At 37.0% G+C, this 18,156-nt stretch overlaps 1 protein-coding gene across 4 annotated transcripts in view; it reads left to right on the top strand.

Annotated features, from left to right (window-relative positions):
• Positions 1-18,156, top strand: part of PDE1A (phosphodiesterase 1A) — a 371,161-nt gene that overhangs the window by 80,157 nt on the left and 272,848 nt on the right. The window contains exon 1 of one of the 4 annotated variants that reach the window (XM_012555303.2): positions 11,668-12,137. The exons of the other annotated variants lie outside the window; for them this stretch is intronic. Coding sequence (XP_012410757.1) covers positions 12,085-12,137 — 53 coding nt within the window. The 5' untranslated portion in view covers positions 11,668-12,084. Of the gene's footprint in view, positions 1-11,667; positions 12,138-18,156 lie in introns of those variants that run through there. 4 annotated transcript variants of the gene reach the window in all.

The following is an 18,156-nucleotide window of genomic DNA, read 5'->3' on the forward strand; positions in this document are numbered from 1 at the left end:
TGGTGAATTTGAATTTCGTTCTACATTTTTCTCCCACTCTGTCTAGGACCCTCTACTGTGATCCCTGTCAGAGTGGCCAGTGGTAGCCTGGCACCATCTAGTTGTTGTGGGCTGACGCTCATGGAGGCTGTAGTACTTGTGGTCCATTAGTCCTTTGGACTAATATTTCCCTTGTTTTTCTTTTTTTTTTAAATTCTCCTTTGCTCCAGATGGGATGGGACCAGTAGATATATCTTAGATGGCCACTTGCAAGCTTTTAAGACTCCAGATGCTACTCACCAAAGTAGGATGTGGAACATTTTCTTTATGAACTATGTTATGCCAATTGACCTAGATGTCCACTGTGACCATGGTCCCCAGCCCTCAGCCCCAGTAACTCAGTCCCTTGTGGTGTTTGCATGTGTTTATGAAGCTTCTATGACTTTGCCTTGGTCAAGTTGTGCTGACTCCCCTATATTGTGTGTTGTCTTTTGTGATTGACTTATTTCACTCAGTATAATGCCCTCCAGATTCATCCATGTTGTGAGATCTTATGCAGATTCGTTGTTGTTCTTTATTGTTGCTTAATATTCCATTGTGCGTGTATACCATAATTTGTTTATCCATCCATTTGTTGATGAGCACTTAAGGTGTTTCCATCATTTTGCTATTGTGAATAATGCTGCAACGAACATGGGTGTGCATGTGTCTATTCGTGTGACAGTTCTTATTTCTCTAGGTTGTATTCCTGGGAGTGGGATTGCTGGATTATATGGTATTTCTATTTCTAGCTTTTTAAGGAATTTTCCATATCATTTTTCCATAGTGGCTGGACCATTTTACACTCCCACCAGCCCCAATCTCCCTGTAACCTCTCCAACATTTATTATTTTCTGTTTTTTTTGATTTGTGCCAGTAATGTTGGGGTGAGATGGTATCTCATTATAGTTTTGATTTGCATTTCTCTAATGGCTAATGATCATGAGCATTTTCTCATGTGTCTGTTAGCCACCTGAGTGTCTTTTCTGGTGAAGTATCTGTATCCTTTGCCCATTTTTTAGTTGGATTATTGTCTTTTTGTTGTTGAGGTGTTGCAGTTTCTTATAGATTTTAGAGATTAGATCATTGTCAGATATGTCGTAGCCAGAATTTTTTTCCCTGTCTATAGATTCTCTTTTTACTCTTTTGGTGAAGTCTTTTGATGAGCTTAAGTGTTTAATTTTTACGAGTGCCCAGTTATCTAGTTTATCTTCTGGTGTTTGTATATTGTTAGTTATGGTTTGTATTGAATTTATGCCATGTATTAGGGCACCTAGTGTTGTCCCTGTTTTTTTCTTCCATCAACTTTATAGGTTTAGGTTTTATGTTTAGGTCTTTGATCCATTTTGAATTAGTTTTTATGTATGGTGTGAGGTATGGATCCTTTTCATTATTTTACATATGGACATCCAGTTTTGCCAGCACTATTTGTTAAAAAGAGTGTCTTTTCCCTATTTAATGGACTTTGGGCCTTTGTCAAAGATTAGCTGGATGCATTTATGCCTGAGTTCTCAATTCTGTTCCATTGGTCTATGTGTCTGTCATTGTACCAGTACCAGGGTGTTTTGACTATCGTGATTGTATAGTAGGTTCTGAGATCAGCGTGAGGCCTCCTACTTTGTTCTTCATTTTCAGTAATGCTATATGTATCCTGAGTCTTTTTCCTTTCCATATAAAGTTAGTGATTAGTTTTTCTATCTCATTAAAGAATGCTATTAGTATTTGGATCAGGATTGCATTATATTTGTAGATTGCTTTGGGTAGAATTGTCATTTTCACAACGTTGAATCTTCCTATCCATGACCATGGTATGTTTTTCCATTTATGTAGGTCTCTTTTAGTTTCTCGCATAATGTTTTGCAGTTTTCTTTGTGTAGGTTTTTTATATCTCTGGTTAGATTTCTTCCTAAGTATTTAATTTTTTTAGTGGCTATTATAAATGGTACTGCTTTTCTGATTTCGTTTTCATAGTTCTCTTTATTGGTGTATAGGAATCCAAATGATTTTTGTATGTTGATCTTGTATCTTGCTACTCTGTTGAATCTTTCTATTAGTTCCAGTAGTTTTCTTATGGAATCTTTGGGGTTCTCTGTCTATAGGATCATATCATGTGCTAACAGGGATAGTTTTACTTCTTCCTTTCCAAGTTGGATACTCTTCATTTCTTTTTCTTTCCTTATTGCTCTAGCTTGGACTTCCAGCACAACGTTAAATAGAAGTGGTGATAAAGGGCATCCTTGTCTTATTCCTGTTCTCAAGAGGAATGTTTTAAGCCTCTTTTCATTGAAAATTATGTTGGCTGTTGGTTTTGTATAGATACTTTTTATTATGTTGAATTCCCCTTCTATTCCTGTTTTGCTGAGAGTTTTTGTCAGGAATGGGTGTTGGACTTTATCAAATGCCTTTAGAATCCTTGCCTTTAAATATCTAAATGAACTATTGAGCCTTCAGTAAGACAATAGTCCTGAAGGCTGGGCTTTGTTTACACCAAAAAGAGCTTCCCAAAATTCTTCAGCTCTACCTAACATACAGGAGCCCTGGTGGTGCTGTGGTTAAGTGCTCATCTGCTAACTGAAAGGGTAGTGGTTCAAACCTACTGCTCACTCCATGAGAGAAAGATGTGGCAGTCTGCTTCCATGAAGATTACAGCCTTGGAAACCTTATGGGGCAGTTCTACTGTGTCCTGTAGGATTGCTACAAGTAGGCATCAACTTCACGGCAATGGCTTTGGTTTGGTTTGGGCCTAACATACATGATCCAAACCCATAGCTTGAACACTGAGTTTATTATATGTCATAGATGGAGGAAACTCAGGAGATAAACTAAGAGATTTTTGCCACATGAGATAGGGGAAGAACACCTTTTCTGGCCTGGTGACATGTAGAAAAGGGGAGACAGAAGGCAGTTGATGTAAGTAGTCAGACAAGATATTTTGACCTCTTACCTCTGAGCTGTAATCTCAAGGATGGGGAACATGCTTGGTTGAAGGAAAAAGCATAAAACAGAGAGGATTTTGCCCTGATTTAGTTACTTAGCTATGACAGAGTAAAAATGATGGTATGGTGTGACCATTCCCAGCCCTCCCTCAGTCAGGGTTTGAGGGTTCATGAAGTCCCACCTGCCCTGTGGGGATGCAGAAGTGAGCTGAGATTGGGCTAGTGCACATACTACAAGCCTGACATGGACCACCATGGCAAGGGGCCAAGGGGCACTACACACAGGCCACAGGGTTGATAGCTTCAGTTGAGATCCCGGTGGAGGATATGACTGTGACTTATGGGTCCTGCAGCATTTGTAAGGGTTGCAGTTGACCTGAATCAGCAGAAGATGACCATGATTACCAGACTGAACCAATTGAACAGAGCAGCCACAGATTTCAGCAGTAGATGTCTGCAGGGAGCCAAGTGACCAGACAGATAAGGGACATTGTTGCAGAGACCAGAGGACCCAAAGGAGAGCAGGTATCTGCAGGTTTGGGTCTGAGGCTACCTCTTTCCTGCCACCAAAAGGTCATGGAAGCCCACCTCCCTATACATTCAGATGCCTCCTTGAAGAAAAAGTGTTAGGAGGAAATATGAAGGACTGAACATTTGCAAGAATGCAACTGAATTATTAAAAAAGAATTTCTACAAGAAGATGGTGATATAGCATCAGTCATCACTTTGTTCATGTATTAATTTATTCAGTAAATAACCATTGTGTGTCTCCTATAAACTGGGCACAGAGAACACAACAGCACTAGTCCCTGTCCTCCTGGGGCTCACATTCTAGTATGGGTAGCTCCTAGTTGAAGCTCTAAGGTAAAAACAAAGGCTCAATTAGACAAAAATAAAGATGCTACAATTTATTTTTGAAATTTGAGTAGTAGTATGTTATATTTTTAATCCTGCAACAATCCTGCAAATGTTTTCTGGTGGTATGCATGACTTTGTGGTGGTTAAGAAAAAGCTAAAAATGATTGGACACTAAATTTAAATAACTTGACATCTTTATCATAGGTTTAGTCATCGAGTTACAGAATTTTACAGTTGGAAAAGATCCTAGAGGTCATGCTACCTGACCTCTTAGTTTGACCAGTAAAGAAACTGAAGTGTGGGGAGCTGAAGAGAAAAATTGGTACTAGAGCTGGGATTTAAACATATGTTCCCTTATGCTAGGCCAGGGCTCTTTATAATAGAACAGAGCTTCCATTTGGATCTCAGTAGAAACTATTCATCAGTTAGTTTAAGTTCACTTTGATGTCAGCAGACCCTTTGGAAGATTTTGTAAGGCTGGTTCTTATAAGTATTGGGAACATAATGGACAATCCCATAATATTTAGGTAGGATAGGCTGGCAGTTAGAATCCATGCAGCAGCACCAGGGAAGAAAGATCTGCAGATCTGCTCCTGTAAAGGTTAAAACCAAGAAAACCCTACGAAGCACTTCTACTCTATAATACATAGGACGCTATTAGTCAGCACGAACTCAATGGCAATGTTTTTATTTTTTTCCTCAGAGGGTTAAGAGAAGAGTAGACACTCACTAGAAAGGTTAGTTACTTCTCACCTTTCTTCACAGAATGTAAAATATAGTCCAGAAAGAGCCCAAGTACCTCAAAAGTAGAGTGCCTGCCAAGGTGACATCCTTCCCAGTTGGGGTAGAAGCTTGGAGTTGGTAATGAGACATCTGGGTTCAAATCCCAGCTCAAACACATATTAACTTGTTTCTTAATCAGTTGTGAAACTTGTAGCAAGAAATTTGTTACAAGAAATGGTTAGAATGCTGAAAACAGTGAATGATTTATCTTGAAAGGATAAATCAGATTTAAGTTATCTCTAAAATGATGTCACCGTCCCTCATTTAAATCTAATACTTTTCCCCCCAGTGGTAAAGAGACAGTTATGGTTAGTCCGTCAGGTATAGGTCAAACCTACCACTTATCTCATGGTATAATTTATCAAGTGGTGTTCCACTTTACTGATGCAATATTTATACATATGATAAATAAAAATTATGGTTGTTGTTTGTTAGGTGCTGTCGAGTTGGTTCCAACTTATAGCAGCCCTATGTACAACAGAATGGAACACTGCCCAGTCTTGCTCCATCCTCACAGTCCTTGTTATGCTTGAGCCCATTGTTGAGGGTCTTCCTCTTTTTTGCTGACCCTGTACTTTACCAAGCATGATGTCCTTCTCCAGGTACTGGTTCCTCCTGTCAACATGTCCAAAGTATGTGAGACGAAGTCTCACCATCTTTGCTTCTAATGGACATTCTGGGTGTACTTTTTCCAAGATAGATTTGTTTGTTCTTCTGGCAGTCCATGGTATATTCAATGTTCTTCACCAACACCAGCAAACGTATCAATTCTTCTTCGGTCTTCCTTATTCATTGTCTAGCTTTCACATACATAAGAAGCGATTGAAAACACCATGACTTGGGTCAGGCACACCTTAGTCCTTAAAGTGATATCTTTGCTTTTTAACACTTTAAAGAGGTCTTTTGCAGCAGATTTGCCCAGTGCACTGCTTCCATGGATGTTGATTGTGGAACCAAGTAAAACGAAATCCTGGACAACTTCACTATTTTCTTCATTTACCATGATGTTGCTTATTGGTCCAGTTGTGAAGATTTTTGTCTTCTTTATGTTGAGGTGTAATCCATACTGAAGGCTGTGGTCTTTAATCTTCGTCAGTAAGTGCTTCAAGTCCTCTTCACTCTCAGCAAGCAAGGTTGTGTCATCTGCATATAGCAGGTTGTTAATGAGTCTTCCTCCAATCCTGAAGCCACGTTCTTCTTCATAAGTCCAGCTTCTTGAGTTATTTGCTCAGCATACAGATTGAATAAGTATGGTGAAAGGATACAACCCTGATGCACACCTTTCCTGACTTTAAATCATGCAGTATCGCCTTGTTCTGTTCAAACGACTGCCTCTTGATCTATGTACAGGTTGCTCCTGAGTACAATTAAGTGTTTTGGAATTCCCATTCTTTCCAATATTATCCATAATTTGTTATGATCCGCACAGTCGAATGCCTTTGCATAGTCAATTAAACACAGGTAAACACCTTTCTGGTATTCTCTGCTTTCAGCCATGATCCATCTGATATCAGCAATGATATCGCTTGTTCCGCATCCTGTGCTACCTCCTGAAATGGTTGAACGTTGATCAGTTCTTTTTAGTACTGTGACTCTGTGTATCCCTTCCATGTTCTTTTGATGCTTCCTGCATCATTTAGTATGTTCCCCATCGAATCCTTCATTATTGCAACTGGAGGCTTGAATTTTTTCTTCAGTTCTTTCAGCTTGAGAAATGACGAGCATGTTCTTCTCTTTTTGTTTTCTATCTCCAGGTCTTTGCACACTTCATTATAATACTTTACTTTGTCTTCTCTGGCTGCCCTTTGAAATCTTTTATTCAGCTCTTTTACTTCATCATTTCTTCCTTTCACTTTAGCGAAAGACTATTTTTGTATTTTCTTTCTTTCCTGTCTTTTTAATGACCTCTTATTTCCTTCATGTATGATGTCCTTGATGTCATTCCACAGCTCCTCTGGTCTTCGGCCATTAGTGTTCAATGTGTCAAATCTATTCTTGAGATGGTCTCTAAATTCAAGTGGGATATACTCAAGGTCATGCTTTGGTTCTTGTAGACTGGTTCTAATTTTCTTCAACTTGAACTTGCACATGAGCAATTGATCATCTCTTCCACCATTGTCCCCTGGCCTTATTCGGACTGATGATATTGAGCTTTTCCATTGTCTATTTCCACAGGTGTAGTCGATCTGATTCTTGTGTATTCCATCTGGCAAGGTCCGGTCCATGTGTATAGTCGCCATTTATGTTGTTGAAAAAACATATTTGCAATGAAGAAGTTGTTGGTCTTGCAAAATTCTATCATGAGATTCCAGCATCATTTCTGTCACCAAGGCCATGTTTTCCAACTACCAATCCCTCTGCTTTGTTTCCAACTTTCACATTCCAATCACCAGTAATTATTGATGCATCCTGATGGCATGTTTGATAAATTTCAGACTGCAGAAATTGGTAAAAAGCTTCAGTCTTTTTGTTCTTGGCCTTAGTGGTTGGTGTGTACATTTGAATTATAGTCATATTAACTGGTCTTCCTTGTAGGTGTGTGGATATTATTCTGTCACTGACAGCGTTTTATTTCAGGATAGATCTTGAAATGTTCTTTTTGACGATGAAAGCAATGCCATTCTTCTTCAATTTGTCATTTTCGGCATAGTAGACCATAAGTCTGATTCAGAATGGCCAATACCAGTCAATTTCAGCTCTGTAATGCCTAGGATATCAATGTTTATGCATTCCATTTCATTTTTGACGATTTACAATTTTCCTAGATTCATACTTCATGCATTCCACGTTTGGATTATTGATGGATGTTTGCAGCTGTTTCTTCTCATTTTGAGTTGTGCCACATCAGCAAATGAAGGTCCCCAAAACTTGACTCCATCCATGTCATTAAGGTCAACTGTACTTTGAGAAGGCAGCTATTCCCCAGTTATATTTGTGCGTGCCTTCCAACCTGAGAGACTCATCGTCCAGCACCGTATCAGACAGTGTTCCACTACTATTCATAAGGTTTCCACTGGCTGCTTTTTTTCAGAAGTAGACTGACAGGTCCTTCTTCCTAGTCTGTTTTAGTCTGGAAGCTCAACTGAAATCTGTCCATCATGGGTGACCCTGCTGGTATTTGAATACCAGTGGCATAGCTTCCAGCATCACAGCAACACACCAGCCTCCACAGTACAACACATTGATAGATGTGAAAAATTATGGTGGTACCTGAATTTAATGTACATACTTTACTTTTACTGGTTTAATCGAAATAAGTGCTTTTTGGGAGAGTATCATGTGCATTTTTCATCTTTCATGTATGATGTGTCAAAAAGATTGAGAGCATTGAACTGTAGTTTATATGAGATAATCTAATCGTACACATGGCCTTTCCTAACCTAGGTTGAAGATTAATGGACAAGATTGAAAGAAGCATTTTTTTAACTTAAAACAATATCATGTATGTATATAATGATAAAACTTAAATTCCCATCCAATTCTTTTCTTCCATTTCCTTCCTTCTCCTCCACTGAGTTTAACGTTCACTTAAATATATAACTTAGGATGTGTTAAATTAAATTGTGTTAAAAAAAAAAAAACATGCTTTGTCTCAGATTGATATTTGACTAGACTTATGTGTCAACGTGATCACCTGTAGATACATTCATCTTCCAGTGTTTGAGCTGGCATAATATTGCTTGAGCTTTCTGTCATTGCATGCTTTGGCACTTGTATACTACAAACAGAGCCAGAGAACAAGGGGGCGGGGGGAAACCAAGAAAAAGAAAAGCTTTCCTGTTTTCAGTAATGTTTAACACAAAACATCGTGACAGTCTTTGTATCCATTTGGTTGAAAAGTCATGAGAGTTGATCCATGTGTTTCACCATGCAAAATGAATTATTTAAGATGGACATGTTGATGTGTTTAAGCTGAGTGTGTTAGCATGTTAATTTACCAAATTTTTATTGAGCACTTATGTCAGATTCTAAAAGTGCTGAGTGGGGCAAGGAGGAGTGTGTTAATGGGCATGAAAGTGTTAGTCAAACTCATGTTGAAAGAGTGTTTACCGTAACAGAAAAGATATAAATATCATTTTCTGACCTTTCCCCCAAAATATTCTTAATCAATTATATTTAATCTATATTATAGGAGAGTTGAGTTGGTTTGGTTGTTTATACAATACATTTTAGCATTTATCTCAGTAGAGTTGTGTTAATTTAAGGAATATATTTTTATAGTTTAAGAAACAATAGCAAGGTCTTTTCATCTTATTCAATACTGTGTTAAAGTTGAAAAAATTAATGAAGCAAGTTTTGCCCCAATATTAAACTTAAATGTTCTTTGAGAAAAAGTTAATGAAAACATTTAAGAAATACATATGTTTTTCTTTATGCCAAATGAGTATTTAATTTAGTGTATCTTCTCATTGCTGTTTGGATTCTAAGGCTGGGTTTAAAAATAGTGTTTGATGTAAATGTGAATCTAAGCTTTCTACCTTAATCATTTAAGAGGAAAAAAGGGATATAAACCTAATGCAAGCAAAGATGTTATGAAGTTCCTATAATTTAACAATTTAACAACTTTCAGATTCTGCAATTGGTAATCAAGCCTTTGAATCTCATGTTAGATTGTATATTTGTCATTTGAACTGCACCTTGGCTATATGTTTATTAGCATTTGTGTTGAGTTCCTTTCATCATGTTCATGAAGAAATCGTCTCCTTTTTCTAATTCAAAAATAGGCAAAATTAGAATTAATTTTTACAAGTTATTGGACTTATAGTTCTTCTAGTTTGTCTCTCAGGAGTATTTATGTTAAATCAGTAGTAATATGGGTAAACCATGACTATAGCAGTTGAATGCCACCCATGAGTACAAAAGTTCTCCACAAGACCTGTGTAACATGTTATTACTTATGTACCTTCCTATATGCAAAGAAAGTCAAAGCATATGTCTATAATAAAGAATCTGTTCCAAATATCTGCACATGACAGTGCATATAGTTGGTCTCCATATTGCACGCGTGTGAATTTATGATTAGATGTTTATTGGTGGTGAAAGGAACATTGATTTAGAGGTCATTATATAAATATATGAAACTCTGGTGGCACAGTGATTAAGCGTTCAGCTGCTAACCAAAATGTCAGCAGTTCGAATCCACCAGCCGCTCCTTGGAAACCCTATGGGACAGTACTACTCTGTCCTATAGGGTCTCTATGAGTCGGAATTGACTCGATGGTAATGGGTTTTTATATAATATATTCATGTAGCTATTATATATTTATATTAAAAAAACCCATTGCTGTTGAGTCAATTCCAACTCATAGCAACCCTATAAGACAGAGAACTGCCCCATAGGGTTTCCAAGGAGTAGCTGGTGGATTCGAACTGCCGACCTTTTGGTTAGCAGCTGTAGCTCTTAACCACTAGGCCACCAGGGTTTCCAAATATATTATATATGTAATACAAATACAAAGTTATCTTCCTTTTATTTATAAGTATACATAAAAAGTGTAGTTTCTGGACTATTAGGCATCACAATTTACATGCTAGTTTCTTTGCAAGATGCAGGCTAATCATGTTTAAAAAAGCACAATGGTATCATTAAAGCTGGGAAGGAATTTATATTTCAATATTGTAGCCTCATTTTATAATCAAGGAAACAAGCTCAGAAAGGTCAAGAAATTTGCTCACAGTGGCTAAGCATGTTCATGGTAGAAGTAGAACTCTAACTCTTGTTGCCGTCAAGTTGATTCTGACTCATGGTGACCCCGTGTTTGCAGAGTAGAACTGTATTACATAGGGGTTTCAAGGCAGTGGACTTTCAGAAGGTGATCACCAGGCTTCTGTTCCAGGGTACCTCTGGGTGGTTTCAAACTGACAGTCTTTTGGTTGGCAGTCACATACTTAACCATTTGTGCCACCCAGGGACTCCAGGAGAAGGACTAGAACCCATTTATTCTTATGCTTAGTTCAGTACTCTGTCAGACTCCTTCTATTTCTTGGTGGATTAGAACTGCTCAGTAAAATTAGTGATATCGTTTCAATTATGCTCTACTTCTGTATCTCTCATACAGGAGGAAAAAATAAAAAGGTGTTCTTACTCCTATGGAAGAATTTGGAGAGCCCCCAAACTTACAGATTGCAACCATATAGATGATATCCCCTCTGTGTCATTTGATCCTCATTTTTTGGATCATTCAACTAAGGGCATGTGTGTTACTCAGTTGTTTTTTTTTTTTAATTATATGTAGTTATTACATGTAGATAACTTAAAATATCTTCATCATGCTTTGAGATGGTTTATTTTATTATAAACCACACCTCTGCTTGGAATCTCATGACATTATTGAGTGAGTAGGAGTTTTGTTAGTGATTCAGATACAGGAAAATCTCCAAAATAAGTTATATTAAAATATGAGGTTTTGCTTGATCTGTAACTCGAACAAGAGCTCCTGCAGTGTAGGTTAAAGTCTTCCAAATAAAGCAGTTTTTAATGTCATTTAGTTTTTAGCCAGTTACAACTTCTCTCTTATACCTGTTTGTCTTTCTTTTTGTTTTTGTAAATTTAAATCTAATCACATAACATAAAAATCTTAGGTTCCCAGACAGCTTTTGAAGCTTTTAAAAAGTGTGTGTGTTTCCATCACTGTTTTGCAGTCTCGCCTTTTAGTTAGAAAGCTACATTTGGGTACAGACATCTGGGTGCAATGTCACCAATAGAACTGAGCAATTTTTGTTTTCCTAACTTTTGTAGCTCTGCCCAGCTTCACATGAGCTTCTATCTGTTGAAATGGCATCTTCGACTTCAGCCAAGTGTAGGTTATCAGGTTATGAGTGCCAAAAATGATGAGTTGTCTCCACACTTCATCCAGTGTGAATAAAAGCTAGATTGTAAAATAATTATAATCTTTGAAGCAGAGCCAGCCACGCAGCCTGAGCCCATCTTTCTTCATTAATTTGTATACAGTTCTTATTTTAACAGAACAAACTTTCAGAGGGTACTCACATGGGACCGCTGAGCCAGCTGTACAACTTTTATTTTGAAGAAAAAGAGTTGAGCCTCAGAACAGCCTGTTTTAAAGACAGGGAGGGACTTAGCCTTTCGGAGCTTGACCAGCATGTGGAAGGAGTGCTCTCATGGCTGCAAAAACTTAGGCAGCTCCCACCTGGGTGACACTTGGGGTACGAAGTTTTCTGTTTGTTTTGTTCCATTTCTGAGGGTCCTGTGTACTTCTCTTGCCTGGATCAACGTGACTCTTGGTTTTTGCACACCCTGCTCTGTGGGGGAGTGCCCCACGGTGCCTGTCTTATGTGGCCTCTATGGACACACTGCTCAGCTGGCAGCGAGCAGGGAAGTTTTCTCCCAGCACCCAAAAAGAGAAAGAGGAAACTACTTTTCCTTTCTGGGCTCCTTGCAGCACAATAGATCAGGATAAACTTCCACTTTGCCTCCCTGGATTTTTCTGGAGTGGTTTCCAGGAAGAAGTTAAACCTTCACCTTTAAATGGATGACCATGTCACAATCAGGAGGAAACATCTCCAAAGACCCATCTTTAGGTAAGTAAAGCTGCATCCCAGGTGGCTCCAGGTCTGTCAGAACAGTAGTTTCTCTCCTTCATCCTTAACTTGGGAATTCTGGCAGTAACCTACAGCAAAGTAATAAAGAGACTGCCGAAAGTTTAGCTTCATGTCTAGCAAAGGAGTCTTTTTATTTTCTCTGTGCTGAAACTCTTTGAACAAGCTGTTATCAACTTCTCAAAATATATTTTAAAAACATCTCAGTTATTCAAGCGCATGAATGACATAGCACTGGAAAAACTTTTGAAACATTATGCAATTCCTAGCTTTTTTCGATGGTGGCATAGCCCTCTACATGGGAGACGTTGATCTTGGTTCTTTGAACTGATTACACTCAGGAGGCAGTAATTTAGTGCCGTGAATGCTATACCTTTCTGGATTAATGTGTGGGGGGAGAAATTTGAACTTGATAGCTATTGTTCTAGAGTGTGTATTTTACACCTAGTTCAGAACTATCAGAATAGCAGTTAAAGAAGCAAGAGGCCAATGGGAGAAATTTTTCACAGTGGTAGAGTTTGTGGATTGATTCTGTGGTGGAAGTTATGGCTAGGCAAAATGCAGTTTCAATATAATGGATTGAGCTAAGGTTTTGTTTTGGGGGAGGGATGCCCTTTCTCCAAGGAAGCAGCAATTTCTTCATTGACTCTAACTCTTGATTGTTTAAAGCTACCTCTTGTGTACTTTCAAATTCTTAATTCCAAATTCTGAATTGTAAAATAGCTGGAAAATATACACAAGTAATTTCTGCCTTTAAATCATAAGATTAAAAAAATAATGTATCAGTTTTGTGTTTCTCCCAAAATAGTATTTTCCACATACTTGTGCTACTATAGATCCAATACTAAATGTTATAGTCAAGCTGCAGCTACTGTGTTGATCTAGAATTAACTACAGGATAGGAGAAGTTTATGGATGGAATTCCTGACATTCTGTGGTTTTTACGTAAGAGTGGATCTCAAGGAGTGTAATTCTATAAAATGTGGCCTTTTTATGTATTAACTAAGCATTTCCATAGTATTATTTATAACAATATGTTTTTTGAATAAACAAAATGCTAGATTAAATCTGCTTTAAAGCCTTCCTTTGGAGAAACAACCAAAAAATCCATAATGATCCCCAAAATGTGGATTCACTTGCCACATTTTCTGAAAAGTTCTCCCAACCCTGTGTAGTTATCTCTTTTTTCTCGCAATTGTGTGTATGATTTCAGAAAGGCATGATAGTTGGACAAAAGACTCTGGAGCCAACCCCACTGTGGCACCATTCAAAGAGGACATCTATAGCAGTGTGGGAAGGCAGGGTTGTGTTAGATCCAGTCAGATACCATTAGACATCATCTGAAGTGTATTGCCCCACCGGGGAGCTGTTGGGATTGAATCAGGTGGTCCTTCACTACTGGTCTTTGCCAAATTATCATCCCCTCCTGATCAATTATATAATCAGATACTACTCACATATGAGTTGCAATTCACTTCTATTCTTTTTCAGATAAAGACCAGATCCTTTGTGCAAGTTGAGATCCTTTGCCCAGATAATTAGAATAAAATCTGGTAAATTCAAATGGTTGCTTCATGATCCTGGTAGCCTAGATGAGACAATGCAACTACCAAAGAGGTAGTACTTTCACTCAGGCAATTGTTTCAAGGAAGTGTAGAAATGGGTCACTAACTGAAAACAGCTTCAGGCTAGATGTAGAGCAGGATTGGTCAACTGGATTTGCTTTTTTCAGGGTATGATGATTGTGATGAGGAAAAAAGAGAGGTGGAGAGTGTCTGAAAGGATTAAAATGACTAGGCGTAATTACTCAGAGAAAGTTTTTGTCCGATCTTCAATAAAATACAGCATGGATTTGTTAATATCTAGTTTTGCTTTAGGGCAGGCTGGGAAGTGGTTTATACTGGCTTTTGGCTCCTATGACTCTTACACCCCATTTCATTTTGTCAGCCTCTTTTCCCAAATAGCCTGCCCTCTTAGGCTTTCCCTGAACTGTTCAGTGTCTTGCATTAAGATATCTTAGTCAGGCCTACTCTTTCTGGTAAGAGACCCATGCAACAGGCCTTTCTTCTCAGTATGTACTTGTTTGCACACCACTGCCTAAGGGCTTTGCACACTGGTTCTAAATCCACTTGATAAGCAAATCTGTGCTAGTCTGTTCCATATGTGTTAGTGGGGCAATTTATAAGTTTAACTGAAATTTTTTAGCTGTTTAAGCTGTTTGAAAATAATTCATTTGAAATTTTAGGTATTAAGATAGATAAGTCCAGGATTTTTTTTCTTATATCTGACAAATTGATACCCTCCAAAATTTCTGTATACAGGGCTATTTTCTCCTGCAGTTGAACCCACAGCTTTAATTCAATTCACCCGGCCTTCTCTGATTGACCACAAGTGTCTATTTACAGTGCTAGGGCACTTGGGAGTTCAGACATGGAAAAAAAGTCCTTATCTTTGCCCTCACATGACATTATCACCTAGTCAATACCTAAATAAGAATGGTATAAGGCAGACTATGGGTACTGCAAGGGAGATAATACTGTCCTATGAGATTTCAGTGGAAAAGACATTTCAGTGATGCCTTATTCTGACACTTAACTGAGGGAACTGAGAGCAGGTTTTTTTGTTTTTTTGTTTTTTTAAATTTTAATTTCTGAGACTGAATTAACATGAGTGTTCCATCATCTATAATCTCCCCAAATTTCAGAAAGTGAAAGTCATCCATCAAGTGGAAAAATGTTGAAAGGTTTGGGGTGGATGGCCGACGTTGAAGTCTTTCCCTGGCTGGCTAAGGTACTGGGAAGATTGAGAGGAATCTTACATATTATTTAGATTCCGTCTCTAAGAATGTCTATGTCTACTACAATGATGATTCCCAGTCAAATCAAATCTATTTTTTATAAAATATTCTTTGGAAATTTTAGATATGCATTTTCATGCCAGGTCTGTGAGGCAAGGAACACAGGCAAAGTTTTTTAATGGCCTAGGTAGGAGTTTATATTATTAATTTCATGCACATCATATTGAACTTTGAGATCAATGAGATAATGTTCAGCCCTGAGCACCTACAAATGGTGCGTCTTAAACCACCTCATGGCTCTGCCTGCTAACACTTTTGCAGCTCAGACTCACGTAGAGGAAAGATGATGCTCCCTCTACTCAGGTTTTATCATTTTTGAGAAATGAAACTTCCACAAAAGTTAATGTATTTTTTTTAATCAACAACATTGGGCATTGTTTTTCAGCACTTACAAAAGAACTAAAAATAAAATTGCATCAATCCTTAAAATTTAAGATGTGAATCAACGCTTGATTTCAGAGACTTCCTATCTGTACATTTCTTTAGGCTTTAAAACCCTTATTTTTCTTTATTACCAGAGAGTTTTATACAAGGACCAAAATAATTTCTCTCTTTATGTAAGTGGGTCCATCAATTTATGTTTTAATATTATGCTTGTGCCTTTCATCAAGTCATAATACATTCAAATGAAGTAACTTCATGTAACTTCCATAAAACAATTGCCGAAGATGGTTCCATCTTCTTACATACTCATATTGCTTAGTAAGCTTTCTATATTCCCATGTGATAAATCGACCTTAGACTTCAATACCAAGAAAAATGTTTCCCTTAATAAAATTGCATCAGTGAACTTAATCCTTATCTGAATTTCACTGCCTTGAAGAGTTTAAGTCTGGGTTTTGTTAGAATAATCTACTCCTACTTGACTTGATTTTTGATTTTATTAAGTTCTATTTTATGTACATCTTTTCCCGTTTGTTGCTTCATATTCTTTCTAGAAGAAGATAGGGAATGAAATAAATAAAAAATTAAATAAATTGAAATAATTCTTATATGTTAAACCTTATTTAGCATTCTTTGAAACTGGTACCTTTTTGAACCTCTTTCAGGGTTCCAATGTGGATGAGTTATTTTTGTGGTGACTTTCCATTAGAAGTAACTAAAAACCCATAAACAAAATCATGCAAATAGTTCCTCATCAGCCATAGACCTAAGCACTGGTCCATGCAGCCAGGATCTTAGACAATAAAGTGCAGATCAAATGGCTGCCAGAGCCCCAGACTAATGAAAATCATGTTGGGATCTTCACAGCATTTGGAACACACTGTTTCTTCTCTTTATGTCTTTTCAAAAGTATTGTTTTTACAACTATCTGTTAGTGAGGGAATTCTGAGTGTGTTTTTGGCAGGCATATCCTATTCACATAGAGATTCAGAAAGAAGTAGGATGAAATAAAAAAGCCTAGGAAAAGAAAGGCAAATCCTAATTTTGTTTGTGGACCTAAGGGAGCTCAATGGTTGGTAACCTACTACTGTGTTTGAATTCTAACTTCAAGGATTGTGGGCTATGCATTATAGAAGAATATCATAAAATATTTGTTATATTTTTAAAATTATAAACCTTTTAGAGTGTAATAAATTTTATGTATTCTCACATTTAAGCTCAGTGTTAATATCCACGTCATAGATGAACTAGACATTGCTGACATGCAGGGACCACAAAGCATTTCAGATTGTATGCATTAATAAGGTGTATAGCACCTGACTGATTTGCCAATTTATGGTAGTTTCCTAGGCAATGTTTCTCAATAGATTCAATTACGATGATGTTTTAGGTTCATTTTCCCACTGTATTTTGGGGACGATAAAACACCTGAACAAAGAATGTAAAATGTAAAGTCACTTAAAAATTTAAAGAAATTGTAATACATTGCTGGATATTGACAGTTTTGTTTCATAAGTATTTAAATACTTATGCTATTCTTTGATTTAATCCTCTTTTAACACTTACCTCTCCCCAGAAATACATACATTAGACAGAATTATAATTTAGTACAAAATCCTCAGAGTGAAAAGAAATTACATAGAAAAAAAGTAAGTATGAACTGCTGAAGTAGTATAATATATTAAGTATCCCTTCTTTTTTTATGGAATTAGTTTCCTCATAGGAAAAGCTCTAAGCAACTAAATTCTGAAATATAACTTTAATTCTATTTTTATGAAATTTTTTTTTACCACTTTTTTGGACTCTAAGTTGGAAGTGGTTATGAGTTTATTAAAAAGAGAAAAAGAGTAAGGGAGTGAGAGAGATGGAATTTAACTTCAAGGTTGACATAGATACAAGTTTTAATTAAATCTAAATAATAATCTTAATGTGAATTATGATTAATTGATAGAACAAAGCAATTATATCCAATTATATTTAGGTCATCCCACCCCCGCCGCCCCGTGCTATGAAAGTGAAAAATACTCCTGGAAAGTAGAGTAAAATGAATTCAAAGTTTATGATACTGTAGGATACCATGTTAGTTAATAAAACATATTTTATAACGGACCTACTTACTAAAAAATTAATCTTTTTGTTGTCTAGGTCAGGATGTTATTGCTTCTAGTCAAAGGTTGTTGTATAAGTTATAGAGCAAAAAGCAGACAGAAAGTGATTTTTAAAATAGATTAGAAAGATCAAAGCAAAATAATGACTCCATTTGGATATAAGGCAGGTCATGTTTATCATGAAAAAAATGATCAGACATCATCCAATAGTGATAAAAGTACTCTAATTTTAAAGTGGTCAGCAGAAGTAGATAAAATGTAATTTGTTGTATTGTCAGGTAGTAAGTAATTTATTGTCTTTGGAATTATTTCACATGCAGTTAACAGAAGTTTAAATTACCTCCAATAAACTTACTATCATTATTAGCAATAGGTGTTAGTCTTAATTGCCACTGTTTATTGAAACCTTACTGTATTTTTAGACAAGTTACTTGCAGGTAGTCTTCATAGCAACTCCATTTAATGTACAAGTAATAATTTTGGGTGTGGATCCAGGAATGAGGGGCAGATTAAAACATGTGAAAGTGTCTCTCACTCAGGAGCTATGAAAATCGTGTTTTCTTATCTAGAACAGCTTGGTGATAAATTTGTGTTTATCTTGGCCATTGGTATGGTTTAGCAATGGCTTTTCAAAGATTGGGAATGTTTGAAA

The sequence above is a fragment of the Trichechus manatus genome, unplaced genomic scaffold (assembly GCF_000243295.1).
Source record: "Trichechus manatus latirostris isolate Lorelei unplaced genomic scaffold, TriManLat1.0 scaffold00037, whole genome shotgun sequence".
Taxonomy (NCBI): Eukaryota; Metazoa; Chordata; class Mammalia; order Sirenia; family Trichechidae; genus Trichechus; species Trichechus manatus.